General features: G+C 41.0%; 2 protein-coding genes across 5 annotated transcripts; one reads left to right on the forward strand and one right to left on the reverse strand.

Moving 5' to 3' along the window:
* Positions 1-2,239: 2,239 nt before the first annotated feature.
* PSMD10 (proteasome 26S subunit, non-ATPase 10) lies at positions 2,240-6,261 on the reverse strand. The gene is made up of 5 exons (XM_074915123.1): positions 6,124-6,261; positions 5,877-5,975; positions 4,688-4,834; positions 4,412-4,578; positions 2,240-3,394 (listed from the first exon to the last, which is right to left on the reverse strand). The coding sequence occupies exons 1-5, from the start codon at positions 6,235-6,237 to the stop codon at positions 3,241-3,243; spliced, it is 681 nt and encodes a 226-aa protein (XP_074771224.1). The 5' UTR covers positions 6,238-6,261; the 3' UTR covers positions 2,240-3,240.
* A 156-nt stretch (positions 6,262-6,417) lies between these two features.
* Positions 6,418-20,451, forward strand: ATG4A (autophagy related 4A cysteine peptidase). 4 transcript variants are annotated; one of them, XM_074914791.1, is made up of 13 exons: positions 6,418-6,497; positions 8,107-8,217; positions 9,392-9,463; positions 9,822-9,920; positions 11,194-11,295; positions 11,842-11,914; positions 13,244-13,323; positions 14,158-14,345; positions 14,446-14,524; positions 15,418-15,563; positions 16,134-16,190; positions 17,354-17,465; positions 17,785-20,443. In XM_074914791.1, exons 1-13 carry the CDS (start codon positions 6,488-6,490, stop codon positions 17,847-17,849), a joined length of 1,194 nt encoding a protein of 397 aa, XP_074770892.1. In that variant the 5' UTR covers positions 6,418-6,487; the 3' UTR covers positions 17,850-20,443. The 4 variants fall into 4 exon arrangements, with proteins under 4 accessions (XP_074770892.1, XP_074770895.1, XP_074770893.1 ...); XM_074914794.1 differs by having other exon boundaries at positions 6,488-6,497; positions 8,158-8,217; positions 17,785-20,448; XM_074914792.1 differs by having other exon boundaries at positions 6,488-6,497; positions 8,155-8,217; positions 17,785-20,446.
* Positions 20,452-20,498: the final 47 nt, after the last annotated feature.

A 20,498-nucleotide genomic window follows, 5' to 3' on the forward strand; every position in this document is an offset into this window, starting at 1 on the left:
ATAAAAGGATACATTTGTACTAGAATTTTCAGATTCAGTTCCTATAGCTGTATTTTATTAAGAAACCACACACACAAAAAAAAAAGACAAAAAAATGGCAACATTTAAATAAGATGTAAGGCATGAGGTCCTGATTGAGATTCAGTCAGGATCATTAAGCGTAACTGTATTCATTGCCCATTCCACTAGTGTTCCAGCTTTCAAATATTTGTCATTGATACATGTGTCCTAGCATTTAGCCTCACTGCACAGGAAAAGAGCATTTACAGTGTTCTTATATTGTTTTAGCTAAAAACTGTTGTGCCAGACTGCACAGGTCAAACCCTTACTAAGGCCAACACTGCCACATTCTCCCAGTGGATCCTCACACTCCTCTCTCCCTAGAATATCCAGGTAAATGTTAAGTCATGACCTGTGTAGAAATCTCTTCTTGATCAGGCATCTCTCTTATGGACTCTTGTCGCAATTTGCTAATAAAATCCACCAACTCACATCCTCCAATCTAGGTTTAGAAGCTTACTGAAAATTTCTGATATTCACACCCAATGTTTTGTAAGCATGCAAAACTACAACAGTAAGCATGCTCAGTAACAGCAAGAGAAGAGTAGTACTACCTACTCCTTTTTGGGTGCCATTTCTTATCAAAGGTGTTTCCTAATGAGACAATTTAAATCAATTATTGGTTCAAGGGAGCCCACAACTTGGCTGACAATGGTATTAATTTTAAATAATTTCTTCTCTGACATTCCTAGGCATTCTTCTATTCTTACTGTTCATGGAAAATACAAACAACTCTCTTCATGACACTGCTGTAGTTGTATTAGTTCTTCTAAAGTAATCTCCTGTATCTATGCATCTTAGTTACATTTGTGTTACTACAACAGCTTTCCAACTTCCCCATCTCTGTAACAGCATTGTCATGATTGAAGAGAGGACTATATTATGTGGTCATTATCATAACTCTTTTAATCTTTCCTTAATCTCACCTCCACAAATTTCTCTGCATATATTCCTTGTATAACTTACTACAGTAACATAGGAGCTTATGCAGAATGCAATCTGAAGTTGTGATTACCTTCTATAGCTAGTACAATCTTCCCAGAACACCACAGGTCTTACATTTGCTAAAAAAGTAGAAATTGTTCAAGTTATGTTAATGTTTTTATATTAAAAGAAAAAACAATTGAACACAAGTTCTAGACTAATAATTCCTCTCATACTCCTAGCCACCAGTGTGTAATAGATAGTAATAAAAAAACTAAAAAAATCAAAACAAAACAAAAAGCAAAAGTAAGAAGTAAACCAGATTGCTGTGGGTGAGGAGGAGGGTAAGGAAAATAACATTTATTTGGAGTTCCTTAACAGATTGAGATATTTTTGTAAGACTTCTGGCAGATGTTTGTTCTTATTATGGAGTTTCTCTCATGTAAAATAGTTTATTAAAAAGGATGGAGCACTGTTCCTAGCTTTCCACTGATGCTCTTGGCAAAGCACAAGCCAAATTAGGTATTGATCCACAGTGTGTAGCAAAAAAACCCTGCAGAGCTATGCACGAGGCAGAAACATTTTTCAGAATCTGCCTCAGATGTTCCGACAGTCTTTGCTGCATGGCCCATTTATCTTCTCCCGAGGGAGCAGGGATCATTAATATGGAAACCAGATATTAAGCCAACATTCAAACTACCATCTCCTAGAGAAATGGATTTACAAAGCTACAGAGCTGTGGCAGGGGTTTTTTGCTACACAGAGATCAAGGATGAACACAGAATTCTAACTTCAGCTTTCCTCAAGTTTTCAGCAGTGCCTGCACAATACACAAGAAACATTTACTCCGTCAGGTTCCTCCTTCAAGCAAGGTCTGGCATGGCCTGAGCTTACTCTACAGGCAAGCTGTCCCTCCTGCTCTCAGTAGGCACCCTCACTGAAATTTAACCTTTTGCTTTCCAGGATAAGACTTAAAGTACTTGGTGAAGATATTTGTTTGGTTGTAGGTTTCTGTCTTGCTTATCAAAATAAACTGCAATACCTTAATCCCTACAAGTCAAACTTTAGAAACCACCATCTTCCATTTCAACCTTTCCCTGCAGCTGAAGAACAAACATGTTCCATTTCCATACTGTGTAAGAGATGGCAGGGTTTCACCTGACTTGTTCACATCCCAAGCATACAAGCTATTTAGAAAATACTGGTTTTGTTATATGTAAGTTTAATAAAGTTTTATAACACCAAAGACTGCTGTTTAGGAAAGTTCTTTATTTCACAGAATTTCATCAGCATTGTTTGTTCAGAAGGGGGAAATTTATCCTACCAGTGGCAAAAGCGATCTTTACAACATCAGAACAGAAGGTCACTTTTCAGACTCAGACTCATTAGCTCTGCCTTCTAATAACTTAACACCAGGATTTTCTATGAGTAAATAGAGATTAAACCAGGCTTCTGTTATAAAACAAGATGGTAAACTGTGAGCGTCAGTGCTACGTAATGGGAGTCAAAAAGAACAGAAAAAGAAATCTACAGAAGGAGCAAGAGGAAATAAAATTAGATTGGAAGTACATCCCAGAGAAGTGTCCAGAGCCATCCATTATATAATAGTATGTTTGCTGAGGTAACCCTGAAACTGTGTCTGCATTCTGCAAGCAGTCCAGTGCACTTCATCAAAAAAAGATTCAAAGAAACAGGCTAACAATAGATAACAACAGAAAAGCTTCAAATACACAGAGCTCACTTGAATAGACTAAGAAGAGTAAAACTGGATAGAATTATCTAAATAACTGAGCAAACTACAATCTACAAAGAGGTGTAGTTCAGAATAATCTGAAGGAAGAGAATCAGTACCCACAAAAAAAGCAAACAAAGATCACACACAAATCACAAAGGCTAAGGGAAAAAACAAAGACTCTGGAATAAGCTTCCAAAATAAAATTGACTTGAAATGGTTAACGCATTTTTGGTCCTGTTGCTTGAGACATAATCCTAAATTAGTTCTGAAATAGAAGGAATGACCACATTTATACAGATGATACTGTGAACTGAAAGAAAATGGCAAGATATTGAAAAATACTTTAAAATCAGTGACCTGTTTAATTAACAGGAAGTACAAACAGTTGTTTTGGCACTGTACTTGAAGGAGATATTACCATGCTGATGTTCATACACAACAACCTAGTTGAACTATCAAAATACAAAGTTTGCAGTCTTAAATACAAGTGCAACAGGAAAGAGTCAAGCCAGAAGTCCCCACTACCCTTCCACCATTCTTTTAAGTATGGCTCCCAGGCCACCCTTTGCCACTTTCAGTGGAGTCAGTTCTTCTTTATTCTCAATGTGAATACTTGCACCATGAGACACCAGGAGCTTTGCCTCCTCCACTCTCTCTTCATCGCAGGCTAAATGACTGTAATAATAAGAAGAAATCCACAGCCACTATTAAACAGTCCAATCTTATAAAGAGCAATAATTATGCCTTGTCAAAATCACAGCATGAATGCTGGGGGGGGGAGATACATCCTAGAGCAACAAAACCACATGCAACCAACTATCTACTCTGATTACAAAGCCTTCTGTCCAGTCACTCTGCTGGCATTAAGCAATTCAAGAACATTCCTTCTGCTATTGTCCTTGCAACGTTAAGATACTTCTTTAGATTGGGATTTGACTCTGCAGTCAATAAAGCTAAGAAGCACATAAACCACAGTGAAATTGGTAAATGGTAATCTCTATTTGAAGCAAAAGTGATAAACTAAACCGTATAATGCTTAAAAACAATCTGAAGAGTTACTGCAAATGTAGCAAACACTTTTTTCCCTTGGCATAGTATCTTGAGAATAAACATGTTCCAAGACAATACTGGGTTTCATGTATAGCTAAAACATACTGCTTGATCTTATTAATGGCAAAATCTTGATTACACCGTAGACAAGGCAGAGTTTTGCCACCAACTTCAAAGCAGCTAAGGTTTTGCCATTACAGATTCAAACAGATCTCTAAGGTAATATCAAACACTGGACTGACTGTACTTAAATTGCAACTTATTTTCCTTAGAGAAGTGACGAAAAGCTTCCAAAATCAGTTCTTGATTGGCAGGACAGACTAGGCCAGCCTGCAAGACCAGTTTCCTGCGACTTTGATGTCATTAGCTCACTTTCTACCCTCTAGTGGCAACCAAACGTATTCCAAATTATTACAGAACGTGTTCTACACTTCTTAAGTAGATGTAGTAACACAAAGTACGTGGGTACAGACACACTCTGGCAACACAGTAAGTATAATTTTCTCAAATCCTTCTTAATTACATTGGAGTGTGAAGCAAGTGAGTATTTTGAGGCAATAAGAATAAAAAAAAAATAAATTTAAGTAATGGAGTTACTTAGAGATCATGCTATATTAAGTAAAAAAAAAAAAAATTACTTACAGAGGAGTATTCCCTTCAGAATCCCGTATATTAACAGATGCATTGTGCTGCAGAAGGATCTGTACCATTTTTAGGTTTCCTTTGGCTGCTGCTCTGTGTAATGGGGTGGATTCAAAATGATCTCTTGCATCCGGATCAGCTCCGTTCTCTAAAAGCATGATTGCAATCTGAGAATGGAGAAAGAGAAAGGAGGAGGGGGGAGGAGGAGAAAAAGTTCATATAACTAAATACTTCTTCCAAGAGCAACACCACCTCCAGCAGCACAGGCAAACATACCTCCTGCTTATTTTTGGAGGCTGCATAATGCAGGGGCGTACAGCCGTTCTGATTGACAGCATTCACATGAGCACCCCTGGCAATGAGGGCTTTCACAATTTCATCACGGCCTGCCGAAGCGGCAATATGTAAGGGAGTCCAACCAGCCTACAGAGGCAAGAAAAAAACCCACATTATTCAAACCAGGAGTTCCAGGAAAAAAATATGGCAAAGCATAACCCTAATACAGACCTGACTACTCAGTAGTCATACTGCACATATTCTTACTACTAAAAGTTAAGCGTTATTATCACCAGAGAGACAAGTCTCACATCCCCTCACACACCTGCGTTCCGTACCTGAAAAAACTGCCAGTTAAACAACAGATCACTTCTTACGCAGTTATGCATGGTATCTTGCAGGGCACTGCAGAATTAACAGTAGTGCTTTTTTAAGAAAAAGTAAGAGTGGCAGAAAAGAGTGTCCAAAAGTTTCTGCAATCTTTTATATAACCTACCCTCTAATTAAACGGATGGGACAACATTTCCTTCTTTAAGGATGACCTTTAGGATGCTTCACATAACGGAAGCAATTATTTCAACCCTTCCTCTAGCACAGTAACAGACCATTGCCTTTCCAACTGTGAAATCACTGAACCCATCACCTAATTTGTAATGCCTTCCCCAGTAATGAGAAGTCTGCAGGGTACTTCATGATTTTGCACAACATATTTAAGAGGTTTACACCGAGATTAAGGTAACATGAAAACCCTCAGCAACAAGCCAAACACCCCCGGTTCTGCAACTTTGTAAGGAAGAGTTCTCCTAAAATTCCTTGACAAAAAGCAAGGCTCATCAAGTCTCATTATCCCCTCTTCCATATAAACACTGAAAAACTTCAACGTGACTCTGCAGTACGCGCTTTTTAAAAACCTTCTAATACCACACCAACCGATCCACCCGCTGACGGGAGGCGGGGGAAAAGGAGGGAAGCGACCGGCGCCAGCCGCTGCCCTCAGCGCCACCGCACCGCTGCTAGGGGCACTCCTGCGGCTGAAACCATGACGGCAAAGGGTCCGGACAGAAATTGCGCCACCAAATTCCCCACTCAAACGGGTTCACGGCACCTCCTCAGGCTCCCGGCAGCAGCCCCGCGCCCCAGGCCAGCGCCTTGGAGGGGTGGGTGGTGCCGGGTGGGCTGTGACACTCACATCGTCCTTGTCGCTCACAGGCACGCCGAGGCCGAGGAGGAGGTCGGCGACGTCCGTGTGTCCCGCAGAGCAGGCCCAGTGCAGCGCGGTCCGGTTGTCCTGAGGGAGGGAGGGAGGGGGCGGCGGTGAGCGGGCGGCGGGAAGGTGGGGAGCGGGGGGCCGAGTGGCAGGAGCCGCCCCACGGGGAGCAGCCCCACAGGCCGCCCGCTCTCGCCCCGGCGGGCGGGGAGGGCCGCAGCCGGCTGACCTGGTCGGCCTTGGTGGCCAGGGCCCTGTCGCGCAGCAGCTGGGCGCGGAGCTCCTCCAGGCACCCGGCGTAGGCCAGGTTACAGACCCCCACGTCCGACACCGCGTCCCCCATGCTGGCGGCCGCGCCGACACCCCAGGGGCGGCGCCTCGGCCCGAGCGCCGGCCAATCACAGGGGCGCCGGGGCCAGCCCGGCCAATGGCACCCGGCGCGCCGCGGGGGTTGCTGGGGTTTGTAGTCCCGGGGCCGGGAGGCGGGGCGCTGCCGCCGCCGGCGGGACTACAGCTCCCGGGGCGCCGCGCGGCGCGGCCGTGTTGTGCCTCCGTGTCGGGGCGAGGAGGAGGAGGATGGTGACAGCGGGAGGATGGAGTCGGGTGAGGGGCGGCGGTGGCGGCAGCAGCGCGAGGCCGCGGCGGGGGAGCGGGGCGGCGGCGGCGAGGGGCCAGGCCGGCGGCCAGCCCGCCCCAGGCGCCGCCAGCGGGGCCGCGCCGCGGCGGGAGGCGCCCGCGGGCTGAGGGGAGAGGCGGGGGCAGGGGGGTGTCGCTGCCCTCCGTCGTGAGGGGCTCGCCTGGCGGGGGGGGCCGGTGCCCCGCGGCCCCTCCCGGGGGCAGGGGGCGCTGCTGGCGGGGGGGGGGGGTTGCTCAGCCGGGGCGGCCTGAGGCCGGTGTCGCCGCCGCCAGCCCCGGCGCGGCGGGAGGAAAGCGGGAGGCGGCCGCGGCGCCCTGCGGGGAGCGCTCTGCCGGGCTTCGGCGGTGGGAGGGTCGGGGCTCTGCGGGAGAGGAACAGGAGAGCCGGGAGTTCCTTCCCTCCCGCTGGTCTGAGATGTCAGACGGCAGCGGGTGCGGGAGGGAGACATGGCCGCGGCGGGGGGACGCGGCTCTCCCCCCTGGGTGTCGAGGGGCCAGAGTGCTCCATCCAAGTCTTTGGACTCGCAAAGAGACTGTTTACTCTGTAAGAGCAGCGAGTGATGAGTTTTCTGACGGAGAACACAGAGCACAGTGTGAGGGGTTCTTTTGCTCTGCAGACAGCCTTGAAGAAGTTTATGATGGTTTTTTAACAGCTGCCTGCACTAACACGCAGGGAGGGTCTGGCTCGGGGCTTGGCAGCACTCCCTCGGGGTTCTCGAATCAGAGGGTGATGCAGCTCGGTTTCACTGCTGATGAATATTTTAACATGAAACGTTTTGGCTTTTTTTTTTTTTTTTTAATATTTACCTGCTGATTATTCATTCTTTATACAGTATATATGTGCACTTACTTGAAGAGTAAAATATAATTGTTTACTTTCGCTTTCAACCTTAGTTTTTTAGCAATATATTCCTTGTTATCTAAAAGAAAGGATTTTACACTCATTTTTGAATGTACATACCTACACTTGAAGGCCTGTTTCACTCTTCGACAAAACCCTGCTTCAGTGTTCTAATGATTGAACTGTCTTCTTTTAGTAGTATTAATTATCATTTGTTATTTACACTGAATAATAATAATACACTTTTTTTTTTCTGAAGTGTTTCAAATCTCAGTTAGGAAGGTAAAACCCAGCGTTGCTAACACTTCTCACATGCTTCCCATTAAGCACAAGGCCTTAATCACTGAGTGACAATATTGTACATTTAAAATCAAGCATGGATACATACACAGTGATGCCTAAATCGTTTTTCCTTTCCTCATTTCCGTGAATCAAATCTTACTCTCTCTGCAGTCATCCTGAGCTTCTGCTTCTGGCTTCAGTCAGACTGCTTATAGTCAAGGTGTCAGCCATGTTATTCTCTCAGCACTTGCTGAGGATCAAAATAAAAACCAGCCAAGACATGGGATATTTCAGTAACAGAACAGCTTGTTAAAGGCAAGGACTAAATGCAGCTGGCAGCACTGTTGAGAAGCCCCAAAGACTGCAAACACTAGCTACAACTAGTTCAGTCTAAGAACTCATAAAAGAACAAGGGGATAAAATGGAGTTTGAATTTTGTGTATTCCTGTTCAGTTTTATCTAGGTATGAAAACCAGATCACTATTTTGTCTGACTACTTAGAAGAATTTCCAGAAACTGATGAGCCAGTGTGGATTCTGGGAAGGCAACACCACCTAAACACAGGTATCTTCAGAATGAAAATTATCTGTCAAATCTGTAGAGCATTCACAGACTCACATGCAGCACCTCCTGATTTCCTTACGTTCTCTACATGTCTCATGAGATAAGTTGATTTTTCTCCATCAACAAGGAACCAACTATAGGCAGTGGTATTCATCCTATAATGAAACCCGTTTATCGATGTACTTTCTACTGTAAATCATGTGAAGAGATCTTGTAGCAAAGGCTGGTCAGGTATGAGGCTGGTCACTTCTCAACATCAAATGCCCCAGAAATAGATAAATAAATAACTTCTGGGGAATGTTCAGTATTACTAATGTTATTTTCCCTTGAGGGATGTTGTTTGCACCCTGTTATTTGCAACTAAAATAATATTTCAGAATAATAATAATAATTTTAAAAAATTAGGGCATATACTGTATTTTGATGAAAATAAATATAAGATCTAAATGTCATAGCAGAATGCTGTATTTAAACATCGTATAAAAATAAGGTTTCAGAAGTGAGTTTTGCTCCCTGGGGAGAAGCCAAGGCATCCTCCTGTGTTCCATGTCGCAGGCAGTGGCCGTCGATGCAGGCGTGGTGTTCAAGGACAGCCAAGGGTACCGCACGCAGCCGTGGTCGGCTGAAGGATCCCTTGAAAAGGCCAGTCAGTCTGAGCCACAGCTCAGAGAAAATGCAGCAAATAAGATTCTTAAGAATTCTTCAGAGCCTTTGGGAGAATTCTGTAACTGCATGTGTTAAAAAAAAAATAAAGAGATTTAATGAAATTTAAAATTATTAATCTTTTCTTAAAATGACTTTGTATGGGGTTTGGAGGTAATGCATAATTCCATGTTGAAATTCTTGTAGAAATTCTTCACCTTTCTTAACTTGCTTTACCAGTTCTTTCCTGAGGACAGAGTTCTCCATCGTTGTTTTATTCAAGCTGGACATAGTCATTCCAAACACCTTATAAAACTTCACTGGCTAATAATTACTTCATCCTTAATAAGTTCACTTTAATTAGCAGTCTACAAAAGCTCTCTGTTTTTAAACAGCTAAAAATATTTTAAGTATTAAGGGTCTTACGTGTAAAAGCTAACAGGAGTCTTCTGTGCACTCTGTATATTGACTGTACAGGGAAAAATAGAATTTTTCTGTTTTAATAATTTCTTTCCTCTTAAAAATATTCCAGACAAATCTAAGTTATTGTTGGATATAAGTGCTCGTCTCTGGTTTACGTATAGAAGAAAGTTTTCACCTATTGGTGAGTATGTAGCAGACCCGCTGCCTTTTTATTAATTAGATAGCAGGATTAGTGATGTTATCATGGACTGAAAATTGATTTTTACAGTATTAGAACATTTTGAGCATCATTTTAACTGCTTATGCAAACAAAATATTAAAGCTATTAAAAACTGTGTTTACTTGTACCTGCATATAATCAGGTCTTTATGTTTGTAGAGCAAGCAGCAAAGCTAGACCAACAGTATAGAAAAAAAAGGTCTTGCTCACTGCCTTTGGTCCATAGGGCAGTTGTTAAGAGGCTTTTAAGTCTGACATTTTCTCTGTGGCTCTGCACTCATTTTAAATCCCGTATTGATTGGAATGAACGTTTCTAACAGGAGGCACTGGCCCTTCCTCTGATGCTGGCTGGGGATGTATGCTGCGGTGTGGGCAGATGATGCTGGCACAAGCACTGATCTGCAGACACTTAGGAAGAGGTGAGTACTGTTGCTGAGTGAACTTTGGTGGTGTCTGGAGACTGTTTAGTTCTTCTTGTACTCTTCCATAAAAGCAGAAAACCTAAATTTATGACTGAAACTTTCTTTAGTGCCCTGATAGAAGTTACTAGTGAATTATTGTTGTCTGATGGGGTGAAATCATGCCAGCCTTAAGCAGAGAAATAGAAACATAGGGAGGACAAGCAGGGAATCCCACTGTAGTTATTTTATAAATCTTTCTGAGTCATACCCAAGTTGAGGGCAAGGGAAAACCTGCCACCCTGGGTCAGGGTTCTTACCCTTCTCTTAATTGCTTACATAGCCACCAAACGTTCGCACACAGTGACGGTGTGAATAGTGACATAGTGATAGACATCATACAAATACTTCACAGACCACTCACCCGTCACCAGCCTGAGGTGCAAACCCCACAGCAGAACCCATTAGTGCAAGCTCTTAAGCCTGCATCAACACCTCACATCTCAAGATCACGGGTGAGTATCATAGGTCTGCTCTGTGTGTAGCTGCTGTATCAGTTAAATTACTGCGGTGAGCTCTGTAATCCTTGTGCTGTGGTTTCGACAGCAGTGTGCTTTGTGGGTTCCCCTACTTCAATAAGTGAATCCACAGAAAGATTTATCCACTTGAATAACTGAATCCCCAGAATGGAGGTGCAAAGACTTAACTGACAGAGCAGGGATACAAACAAATCAGCTGAGAAGAAGAAGAATATGGACTTGTAGTATGCAACTACTTTGCAGTATCAGCCCTGTGTATGCGCTTCTCTGTCAGTAATGGGAGGTAAGTTACAAGCAAGAGCATACGTGGCAAAGCTGTCTTCTGGATTTTGCTGTGGGAGAGGGCCAGTGTTATGTTTGGACTTTGCTTTATGGATCTTATATCATTATCTTAGAAATGCTTACCTTATGCTTAGAAATCTAACAAAAATCTAAACAGAGCATATAGTTTTAAACAATCCTGGAAGCTCACAGACAGCAATAGCTATCAATTCTCAGCAGTGATCGCTCAGAATATAGTTCAGTTGACATTTTTATTTTCTCAGTTTTCACAATCTAGCCTGTGATGATAAAGGACAGCTTCATAATAAATTACAAGGTGTGGCTTCTGGGAACTCTAAACAAAATGTAAATATTAGAGATGAATTGTACATTAAGTCTTTCAACATCTCATTGTATGACTTCGTACTATCTAGAAATTTGATTGGGATGATGGAAACATTATTTTTTGATCTGTATAACTTTCTTCCTGTAAGATTGGCAATGGGAAAAACACAAAAAACAACCAGAAGAATATCATAGAATCTTACGGTGCTTTCTAGATAGAAAGGATTGCTGTTATTCCATCCACCAAATGGGTAAGAACAAACATCAACTTTTTTTTTCCCCACTAAAATTCTTACTGTGTTGCAACTTTCTAATTTGAAATATGTTAATTAAAAATTTTATAAAGGTGATTATGAAGACAATGTGTATGTTTATATATAAATAAAAATGCATGCAAATGGGTACAAAGTATAATGGTTCAGAAATATTATTCACTGAGACCTAAATGAATCTGTATACTAGAATCTCACTCTTGATGAAGTATGTAAGCCTTGGGCACCAGTGTGGATAGTATTAAAATGGACAGTCCTGAAGCTTATTGCTGTGATCTTTAATAAAGGACACTAACATTTGTAATTCTCATTACAGTTTAGAAACTTCTTGTAAAGGAACTAGCAGACATCAAGCTTTGAAAAGAGCACAGATTGAGAAAATAGTTGTTGTTGCTAAATACAGTTTGCAGTTGCTTTAGAATGTATGACAAAATATTAGTAGGTCATGCTATTTAACATACATTGTAACCAGACTCTTCTGTGGTTGTTTTTTTTGTGTGTGTGTGTTTTCCCTCATAAAAACAGCACAGATGGGTGTCGGAGAGGGGAAATCAATTGGAGAATGGTTTGGACCAAATACAGTTGCTCAAGTACTGAAGTAAGTCAGATCACACTAGCTCATTCAGAATGTACTCCCCTGGGGCAGCTAAGCTCAGACACCAAGATAAGGCCCAAGATGCAGTTTTAAAGGCTGGTTTCCCTCAGAATCAGGAACATACACGCTGTGTGTTTGTAAGCACAGTGTGGGCCATGATGCTGCAGCCTGGCAGGCAGGTACTGAGTTGGGAATGGGTGAGTTCTGAATATTAATATACCAAGAGCCTGGGGAAGACCAGCAAGATGTCTCCTGCTGTGGTGTCTCCGTGCCCTGACCAGTAAGCACCAGATATGTGTTCCCTTCCACAAAGTGGCACAGCTTCGAGTGCCACCTTGCAAATTAGAGTGGTGGTATGAAACACCGGAGTGAAGGCAGCCAGGCCCAGGAGGGAACCCAACTGCATTTCCTCACTGAGCTGCAGTTCTGCCTGCAGGCTGCTGCACAGAACAGGGGCAGCTCCTCCGAGTCTCAAAGCCACACTTCAGAGAGTTGACTGCTCTGTTTCTGAGGGATAGGTGGAGGTGCCAGATCTCAAGTGGAGGCTAGACTGCAGCTGAGTGCTCAGCAGTAGTTCTTTGCAGCCCTGGGACAGACACACATTCTGGAGAGAGAGAGAGAGGAGCTAAAGCATGCCCTGGCCTCCAGCTCTTTTCACTTACAAATTCTTCATGGCTTAGTGCTCATATACAGGTGTTTCTGGCTTATTTTAGACAGCTGACTCAGCCTGTGCAGCTTAATAGTGTAGCTCCCTGCCCCAGCGTTTTGGATTTCACACAAGTGGACAGAAACCCATGTGCTGTAATGCCTCCCTCCTAATTTTTGGGTGCTGAAAGCCTTTAGCTGATCGAGGTTTTAATGCCCCAATTCTGCTGTCCACACGTGCACAGAAATAGCTCCACTGAATTTAGTGGAACTTATGCAAAAAGTAGTGTGCCAAGTGGCACAGGAATGTTTTCCTTCTCTGGACAATGCCAGGCACAATGGGCAGGGTCCCAGTGCAGAGGCTGTTAAATGCAATAAAACGTAATAAACCTAATTATGTGGTTGCACTGTTACTATCACTGCATTTGGCAAAAGGACAAAACAGTTTTCACATGGTACAGTGTGTGTGCTTTTCCTGGTACCACTCAGTATTTTTCTAAATGTATTAAACATTAACTATTCAAAGTGATCTTTCTATTACATGAAGACTTAAAAAAAAAATCCAACAAATATGTTTTTAGAAAGAAACAATTTTTTAAACTGAAGAACCATCTAATGGTCCTGAATGAAAAGGTACCCTCGTGGTCCTGATTAGTTTCTATTAATTATTACCTTAATGTTTTTTAGGAAGCTTGCTTTATTTGATGAATGGAATTCATTGGCAGTTTATGTATCTATGGACAACACAGTGGTCATTGAAGACATCAGTAAGTGAAACATTAGTTCTCTGGTTACAGTTTTTGATTTGACTCTACTTTCCTGAATGTATCTAAATATGAACAAAATACTTTTGGGGCATCCCTGCTTGTTTGCAGGGTAAGAAAAGGAATAAAGGAAATGCAATCTGAGGTTTTGGGTGTGCAGAACTAAAGCTAACACAGAACGATGGAGGCCTTTTTGGTGGCCAGCTTAAATACCATGCAGTTTGGGAGAAGATGGACTTTGGTCTGTGCTGTCTAAACTCCTACCCTAGAAATGGAATGAAGTTGCAGTATGTAGAAATACACAGTTTTTAATACAGAGTTTGCCAGAGAAATGCGCTTTTGTCAGGCAAAAGAGAAGCCAGGGGCAGATCCTAGAGAAACACATGGCCAGGCTTCATTTTCAGTTTTAAGAAAGGTGGGTTTACGAGTGGTATTTAGCCACAGCCTATTTCTACTTTAGTCCCTCCTTCTGCTTATTTTACATTCACATTGTTGGAAGTGAAGAGTTTCTAATGCTATCATCTCTGCCGTTTCATTTCTCTGACATTTCATGGGCAAAGCTTGACGGTATTAATAATGCTAGTAGTGAATGTAACGTCAGTCTTGAATTTTCATCCCCCAGTCGTTTATCTCATGTCTCACTAATGTGCCAGCACATACTCTGTCTGCTAGAATTACTTCTACTAAATAGTTACGATTTCCATGCCCTGCTCCTTTTGTCTTAAAACAGGAGATCTGTAAAGAGGCCTGGCAAAGTAGCTTAATTCATGATGGAGAGGCAAACCTCCTCTGTGTTCCTTTGTGCTTTCACTGATTCCTATTTCTTTTTCCCCCCAGAGAAAATGTGCTGGTCCCCTCCCCAGAGCAGCAGTGCGGCCCACAGCAGTGCACATGTGCACAGAAGTGCTCTTGGCCGAAATAAGAACACAGCAGGATTCTGCACAGGCTGGAAGCCCCTCTTGCTTATTATACCTCTGCGGCTAGGGATAAATCACATAAATCCAGTATATATTGATGCATTTAAAGTAAGAGTTTTTTCAGTGAGTTGTTTGTTATTGTGAAATAAGTTCAGGTATCTGTAATATCAATGAACAAACCAATTTCATTTTTCTCCCTTTGAACTAGGAATGCTTTAAGATGCCACAGTCTTTAGGAGCATTAGGAGGGAAACCAAATAATGCCTATTATTTCATAGGATTTTTAGGTAAGGAAAAAAGAAACTTACTCGAAATATGCCTATGATTGAAAGAGAAAGGGTGGTTGTGGTTTTTTTTGAAGAGGAAATAGTAAGCAGTTCAAGCATGAGAAAATGAAGAAATGTACCTCAAATATTTCGGGAACAGTGTGATATCACCCTTAGGAACAGAAAAGTATCAGCGAAGCTTGACATAAAAATAAGTAATGATATAAGCAAGAACAACACACTAAGAATAGCTGATAGCATCTGACAAGTGTCGAATGTCACTACTACTAAAATACCAAATTTTTCCTAATCTTAATACTTCCTAATGAAGGGTGTCTTGTTTTTTTATTTTGCTTCACAGTTTTCTTAAATTATTTTCTTGTATTTCAAATTTTTTCTGATAGCAGTATCTTTTTCACCCTTCTTCCATGTCTTTCAGATTTCCCCCCAGTTGGAGCCATAACTTTATGGATTTTTTTTTTTTTCCTTCCTTCTGTAAAACCTGAACTGTTTTATTCAGACTTCTTTGTTCTGATTTCTGAATGAATGCCTAATGGGATTAGAGACTGCATTTGTGGTCATCCTGTACCTTTTGATCTGTGGAATGTTAGGGATTACAGCAGTTGAGATTTTTAAAAAAATGTACTAGACCTCACAGAGAAAAAGGAAAGTATGTGACAAAGGTAGAACAAACCAACCAAAAAATCTACAGAAATAGGTCATAATAGAAAATGATACTAAATACCCTGTGAGAAACTCTTGTGTCTAATTTTCCAATTCTCTTAAAGACTCCCTAGCTAGAAAGTCTAGTTATGGACTGTGATGATAATCTAATTTCTGTTTTACAAGTCTAGATGGAATAAGTGCTTATTAGTCTCTTGCTTATTATCAATATCTGGATTTTACCCCTACAGGCAATGAGCTGATCTATTTGGACCCTCACACCACTCAAAGTTTTGTAGATTCAGAAGAAAATGGTACAGTTGATGACCAGAGCTTCCACTGCCAGCAAGCCCCGCACAGGATGAAGATCATGAATTTGGACCCTTCAGTAGCTTTAGTAAGTGTTAGGAAGTAACGGATGTGTGTGCTTTATTTCAAAGTAATACCTCTGTGTATTGATAAAGGCAGTAGTGCATTTCCTTCGGCAAAATCGTTGTCCACAATCTAAAAGTGAAGATGTGGTAGTTTATATATAAACTGCATTGGATACACTAATCTTAGGTCAAGCAGGGAAGTGACTGTATCCTAGGGAGCTAATTCATATTCTTTACTGAGCAGCTTTTACCTTTTGCAAGAAGTGTTTTGAAGGTCAAAGCAAGGAACTGAATCAGGTTATTTTATTCCATCACTACCGTATATGCATGGTCACTCTTGACAAGTAACTTATTTTATATCATAATTTACAAATCTTTAAATGGAATTACTTGTGATATATACTGGATGACTTCTACAAGAATACTGTGGTAGCTGAAGAAGTTAAATCTCATCCCATGCCAGTACCCTTTGGCTGGGTTACAGGTGGTTGTCACTTGAGACATGTTTCTAAAGCTCTAAACAATGCATAAAGATACCACAGCATCCTTCACTCACTGACATATTTAATATTCCTACTTTTTTTTCCCCTTAGGGCTTCTTTTGCAAAGAAGAATGTGATTTTGATAACTGGTGTAGTCTTGTACAAAAGGTAATACTACTATCTTTATTTGCTTTGTATGAAATAACGTATACTTTTTTTGTAAAAAAGGAAATTCCCATTACATCTTTTTCTGAGTGCAAATTAAATGAGGCATAGAGAAGAATGCATTAATGCATCAGGGTAAGCCAATACTACTGACTTGCTAAGTGAAGCTTGTTCAGCATTTTGACAGCCATGAACCCTGCCACTTGGCAAACGAGTGTAAATATACACCCTTAAGTTTTTCTTTTTTTAGCACTACTGTGTTACTGGCTGAAACTTACTCATTTACTGAGAAATAAATGCTAAAAATAAGTTTTAACTGTCATGTTGTAGCTATTTATCTATTGATTTGCTTCCTGATCCTTTTTTATTTTTTGACATAATATATTGTTATGTGTTCTTATTACGACTGTTAGTCCCTGGTACCACAAAAGATCTGATTCCCTAAGTGTTGAACCCCCCCAGCTCCTGTGGGACACAAACAGTGCTTGCTGCCACAAGAAAAGGACTTTAGGACCTTTCTGTGTGCACTTGGTATACTAAGCAACAGAAGTATGAATGTGAAGTAATGCCAACCTCTGGACATCTATTTTGAAAAAAGGCTAAGGAAAGCAGTTTGTAAATAACTGAAATACAGGATATGATGTAGCTTACCTGACTGGAGAGGAGTGGAATTTGCCTTCAATAGTAACTTGTTTCTCCTGATCAAAACCTATCCTTCCAAATCTGTTGGGTTTTCTTGGAGCTGATAGATCTATATTTTGTTCCCATTGATCAACAGAAAACTTGAACACAGATAGATCCATGCAAGTGATTTTCTTTTAAAAGGCAGAAAATATTGTATGTTCTTGGTGTCTGTTTCGTGTATGTAAACAAAATTATATGTGTCTGGATGTGAAAGCTAGTTATAACACACTGATAACTTGTGGGACCATTCAAGAGATCTGTCTGCCTGGTGTGTTTTCAACTAGGAAAATATTAGAGGTCTGTGAGGCGGGGATTCATCATGGCAGGTACGTGAAGTAACAGGTGTTCACTGTATGTCTGCATAAAGCCTTTGGGTTTTGGTAGACATACATAATTAAAAATGTTTTTAATGAAGCAGACATTTTTTTGTGTTTTAAGGTTCTCTTGAGGCATCTTTTAAAATGACAGTATTCTGTCCTCAGGAGATCCTAAAGCAGCAGAGCCTACGGATGTTCGAGCTGGTCCAGAAGCACCCACCGCACTGGCCTCCTTTCGTACCTCCAACAAAGCCCGAAGTGACAACCACGGGAGCAGGTGTGGTACCGACTGACAGTGCTCCTGGGCAGCAGAGTGGGCTTCGTAGGCCAACAGAACAACGATCACAGCCAGAATAGCTGTGCTTTCCTAAGTGTCAAGCAAGCACCATATGGCTAAATACCTTATTCCCACAGAATATCAGTTAGTTATCCAAACAGGCCACATACAATTGCTAGCACAGATAAATATATCTATATATTTTTTAATCTTGCAAAATACCTCAAAGGACACGTTCCAGAAAAGGGGTTATTTTTGTTGGGTTTTTTGTTGTTCTTTCTTAAAGGCATGTCTACAGATTCTCTTTTTTTTTTTCCAGAACTCATTGAATCTACTGACAAGCTGTTTGAATTGGAAGAAGAATTTGAAATCCTGAGTGTATGAAGAAAACTGTGGTTACCCTTCTGAGTATCGAACATATTGCTAATATTATTGCATTGACTTAAATCAAACAGCCATGTTAGCCCCGAAGTGCCTGAAGTTACAGATGACAGAGCACAAAAGCCTAGTAGCATCCAAAACTCCGACAGGGACAGTTCCTTCTGTCAAAGAGCTTCCCCAGATGGAAAGGCAGTAAAAGATCTTGTAAGATGACCCTTAAAGGGAACCTCTTTCTAATGTGTGTCTTTCCTGAAGACAAATGGACCTTTGAGATTAAGGCAAAAATAAGTATGTTGATGGGCTGTATGTTTGGAGAAAGGGATAACATGAAATGGATATTTCTTGCTCTCATATAATGCAATAGTGTAGTTCTTAAAGCAAAACAGTCTTCAGTTAAGGAGGATGTTTACTTCACTTCTGTTCCCTCCTGTGGGCTGCATCATAGAAAAAGTACATTGTCTTGTTTAAAAGATCGACTGGATCAGAAGCAAATTGTTTCCTTGTTAAATATTTTAACATGTATTTGAGCAACCACACTTTATTACAAAAATGTTTCTGTAAAAGGAACTATGTCTAATGTATACGTTTTGCAATAGCCTTCCTGTTTCTGGGAAACCTCAAGAGGAACAGGAGACTCAAATAGTTGATACAGATTACAACCACTGTTCTGATATATTTCACCTTGACCTTAAAATTTAAATCATTAAAACTTAGGCTGACTTTTCTTTCGGAGCTAAAATGAGTCAAGGGTAGCTTAACTGTACCTTATTTATTTTAAAGAAGATTTACACAAGTTTCTCTGTTACAGCACTTTATCTGTGCATCTAATAAATTTCTTAAGCTTTTCATAGGTTGTATGCTGCTATATTTTGTTAATCTGTTTGTGTGAATTAAATATAAAACCAGGTTATCTTAAAACTTAATATATAGGCATATGCAAATTACTTAATTGTTGTTTTTTGACTTGTTGCCTTTCAAAATCTGTCTCGGTAAAAGTGCCTTAATGCTACAGGTTTATCAGAACAGCCTGGGTGGTTTTATTTCTGAGGCAGAGTATTTCTCTAGCAGCCATAAGAAAACCTGCTCAGAATAATTAAAGGCAAAGATCTCTTAATCCATCATAAGGTTCCTATTTACTATCAGACAGTCCCCACTGTGGTCATTTTGTCATGATAGTGTAATGGACATGAATCACAGTTTCAGCTTCACCAATAAATGACAACATAGAGAAACACTGAATGCTGTCTCCTCGCACTTGCACTTCTTGACCAGGGCCAGTGGGATTTACAAGAAAATGGTTAACCAGATCATATTTCATTTTATTTGCCTTCAGTGTTTATTAACTACAGTTTGGAAACTATACACTTAGAAAAAATAGCATCTTCTTCCCCTCTCCATGGATTAGCTGCATTTTTTAAAAAAATGAACCATTATTTCTTAATTAAGTTCATGTATTAATTACTGTTCATGTAACAGCAATTGTAGCCCTCTCTTCTCCACAGACAAAAGTGAAGCCTTTGCTCTGAAATGCTCAGTTTTGAGCAGTAACTGCTAAAAAAAAAGGAAGCACCTAACTTAACTTAAAAAATAAAAATAATTTTTAAAAAATAAATCAGTGGAGTACAGTATACTTATTCCCCACAAAGTTCTTAGCTGTTGTGTAAACACTCTTCAGAGAGGTCGTCTTGGCCCTGTAGACCTTGAAGTATTCTGGAGGGGAGGGAGGGCAGGGTAAACAGATTTGTGAGAATGGGGCTGGCGATGGGAATTCCCACCCTGCACCTGCCAGAGAATGGTTTGTGTGGCCAGAGGCTGGGCTTGTTGAACCTGCTGGAGTTTGGACACCGACAGCAGTGGAGCCAGGTTACTGCAGTAGAGGCAGATCCCTAGAGACAGCGGTGCTTAAAGTGTGCCCCTGGCTCTGATCCTGGGGAAAAAAATTAATTGCATTTGCATGTGTTCATGTTCAAAAATAAAACCAAGTCCCTTCAGATGCAACACCTGACTGACACCCCTTATAGCAGCAGGAGAGCCCAACGGCTGAAACATTTGTTGTAGTTTGCCAGTTATTTGCACAAATTTTCAAAAAGTCATGAGCTTCACCGTGCACACAGTGCTTTAAAGGTGAATTTGCATAACCCATGATGTAAATACAATATGATCTGTCTGTGCTAGGACAGCTAAGGAGTGGATTGGATATTCTGCATAAAAAGATTGCCAGTCAGGAGTGTTATAACGCCTTAAAGATCGTTACAAAATACATCCAAAGCAGTTGCTGATCGTTAAACCAAAGACTAAATTGTTCTTCACAAATTCCCTACTCATCTCCAGTGTGGTTCAACTCTAGAACATGCAGAGTTCTCTGACCCCAATCTAGGAAGATAATATGCATGTAAATAAACATTAAAGGTAAAAATGCTACCTGCTTAAAAGTAAGCATGTTCTTAAGTACTTTGCTGGATAGAGCTACAACCTTAGAACCTCGTAAGGAAATAATGTCTCAGTTTTCCATTAATAATACTTCTCTGAACAATTTTGTCTTAAAGATTTTTAAGCTGAAGTGATAGCGTATTTACAAGGCACTTCTTTCAAATGTCCTTGCATGTCAACATATGATTTCATATCAACTCTAGAGAAGTTGATAATAATAAC

The sequence above is a fragment of the Athene noctua genome, chromosome 11 (assembly GCF_965140245.1).
Source record: "Athene noctua chromosome 11, bAthNoc1.hap1.1, whole genome shotgun sequence".
NCBI classification, from domain to species: Eukaryota; Metazoa; Chordata; class Aves; order Strigiformes; family Strigidae; genus Athene; species Athene noctua.

Bases quoted from the DNA above. Each gene is read 5' to 3' on its own strand.
- PSMD10 (XM_074915123.1), bottom strand. From the start codon at position 6,237: ATGGGGGACGCGGTGTCGGACGTGGGGGTCTGTAACCTGGCCTACGCC. The intron at 4,835-5,876 runs GTGAGTGTCACA...TTGCCTCTGTAG, and splicing joins CTGTGAGCGACAAGGACGAT to GCTGGTTGGACTCCCTTACA. The intron at 3,395-4,411 runs GTAAGTAATTTT...TTATTATTACAG, and splicing joins TCTGAAGGGAATACTCCTCT to TCATTTAGCCTGCGATGAAG.
- ATG4A (XM_074914791.1), top strand. The intron at 16,191-17,353 runs GTAATACTACTA...TTCTGTCCTCAG, and splicing joins GGTGTAGTCTTGTACAAAAG to GAGATCCTAAAGCAGCAGAG. The intron at 17,466-17,784 runs GTGTGGTACCGA...TTTTTTTTCCAG, and splicing joins AGTGACAACCACGGGAGCAG to AACTCATTGAATCTACTGAC.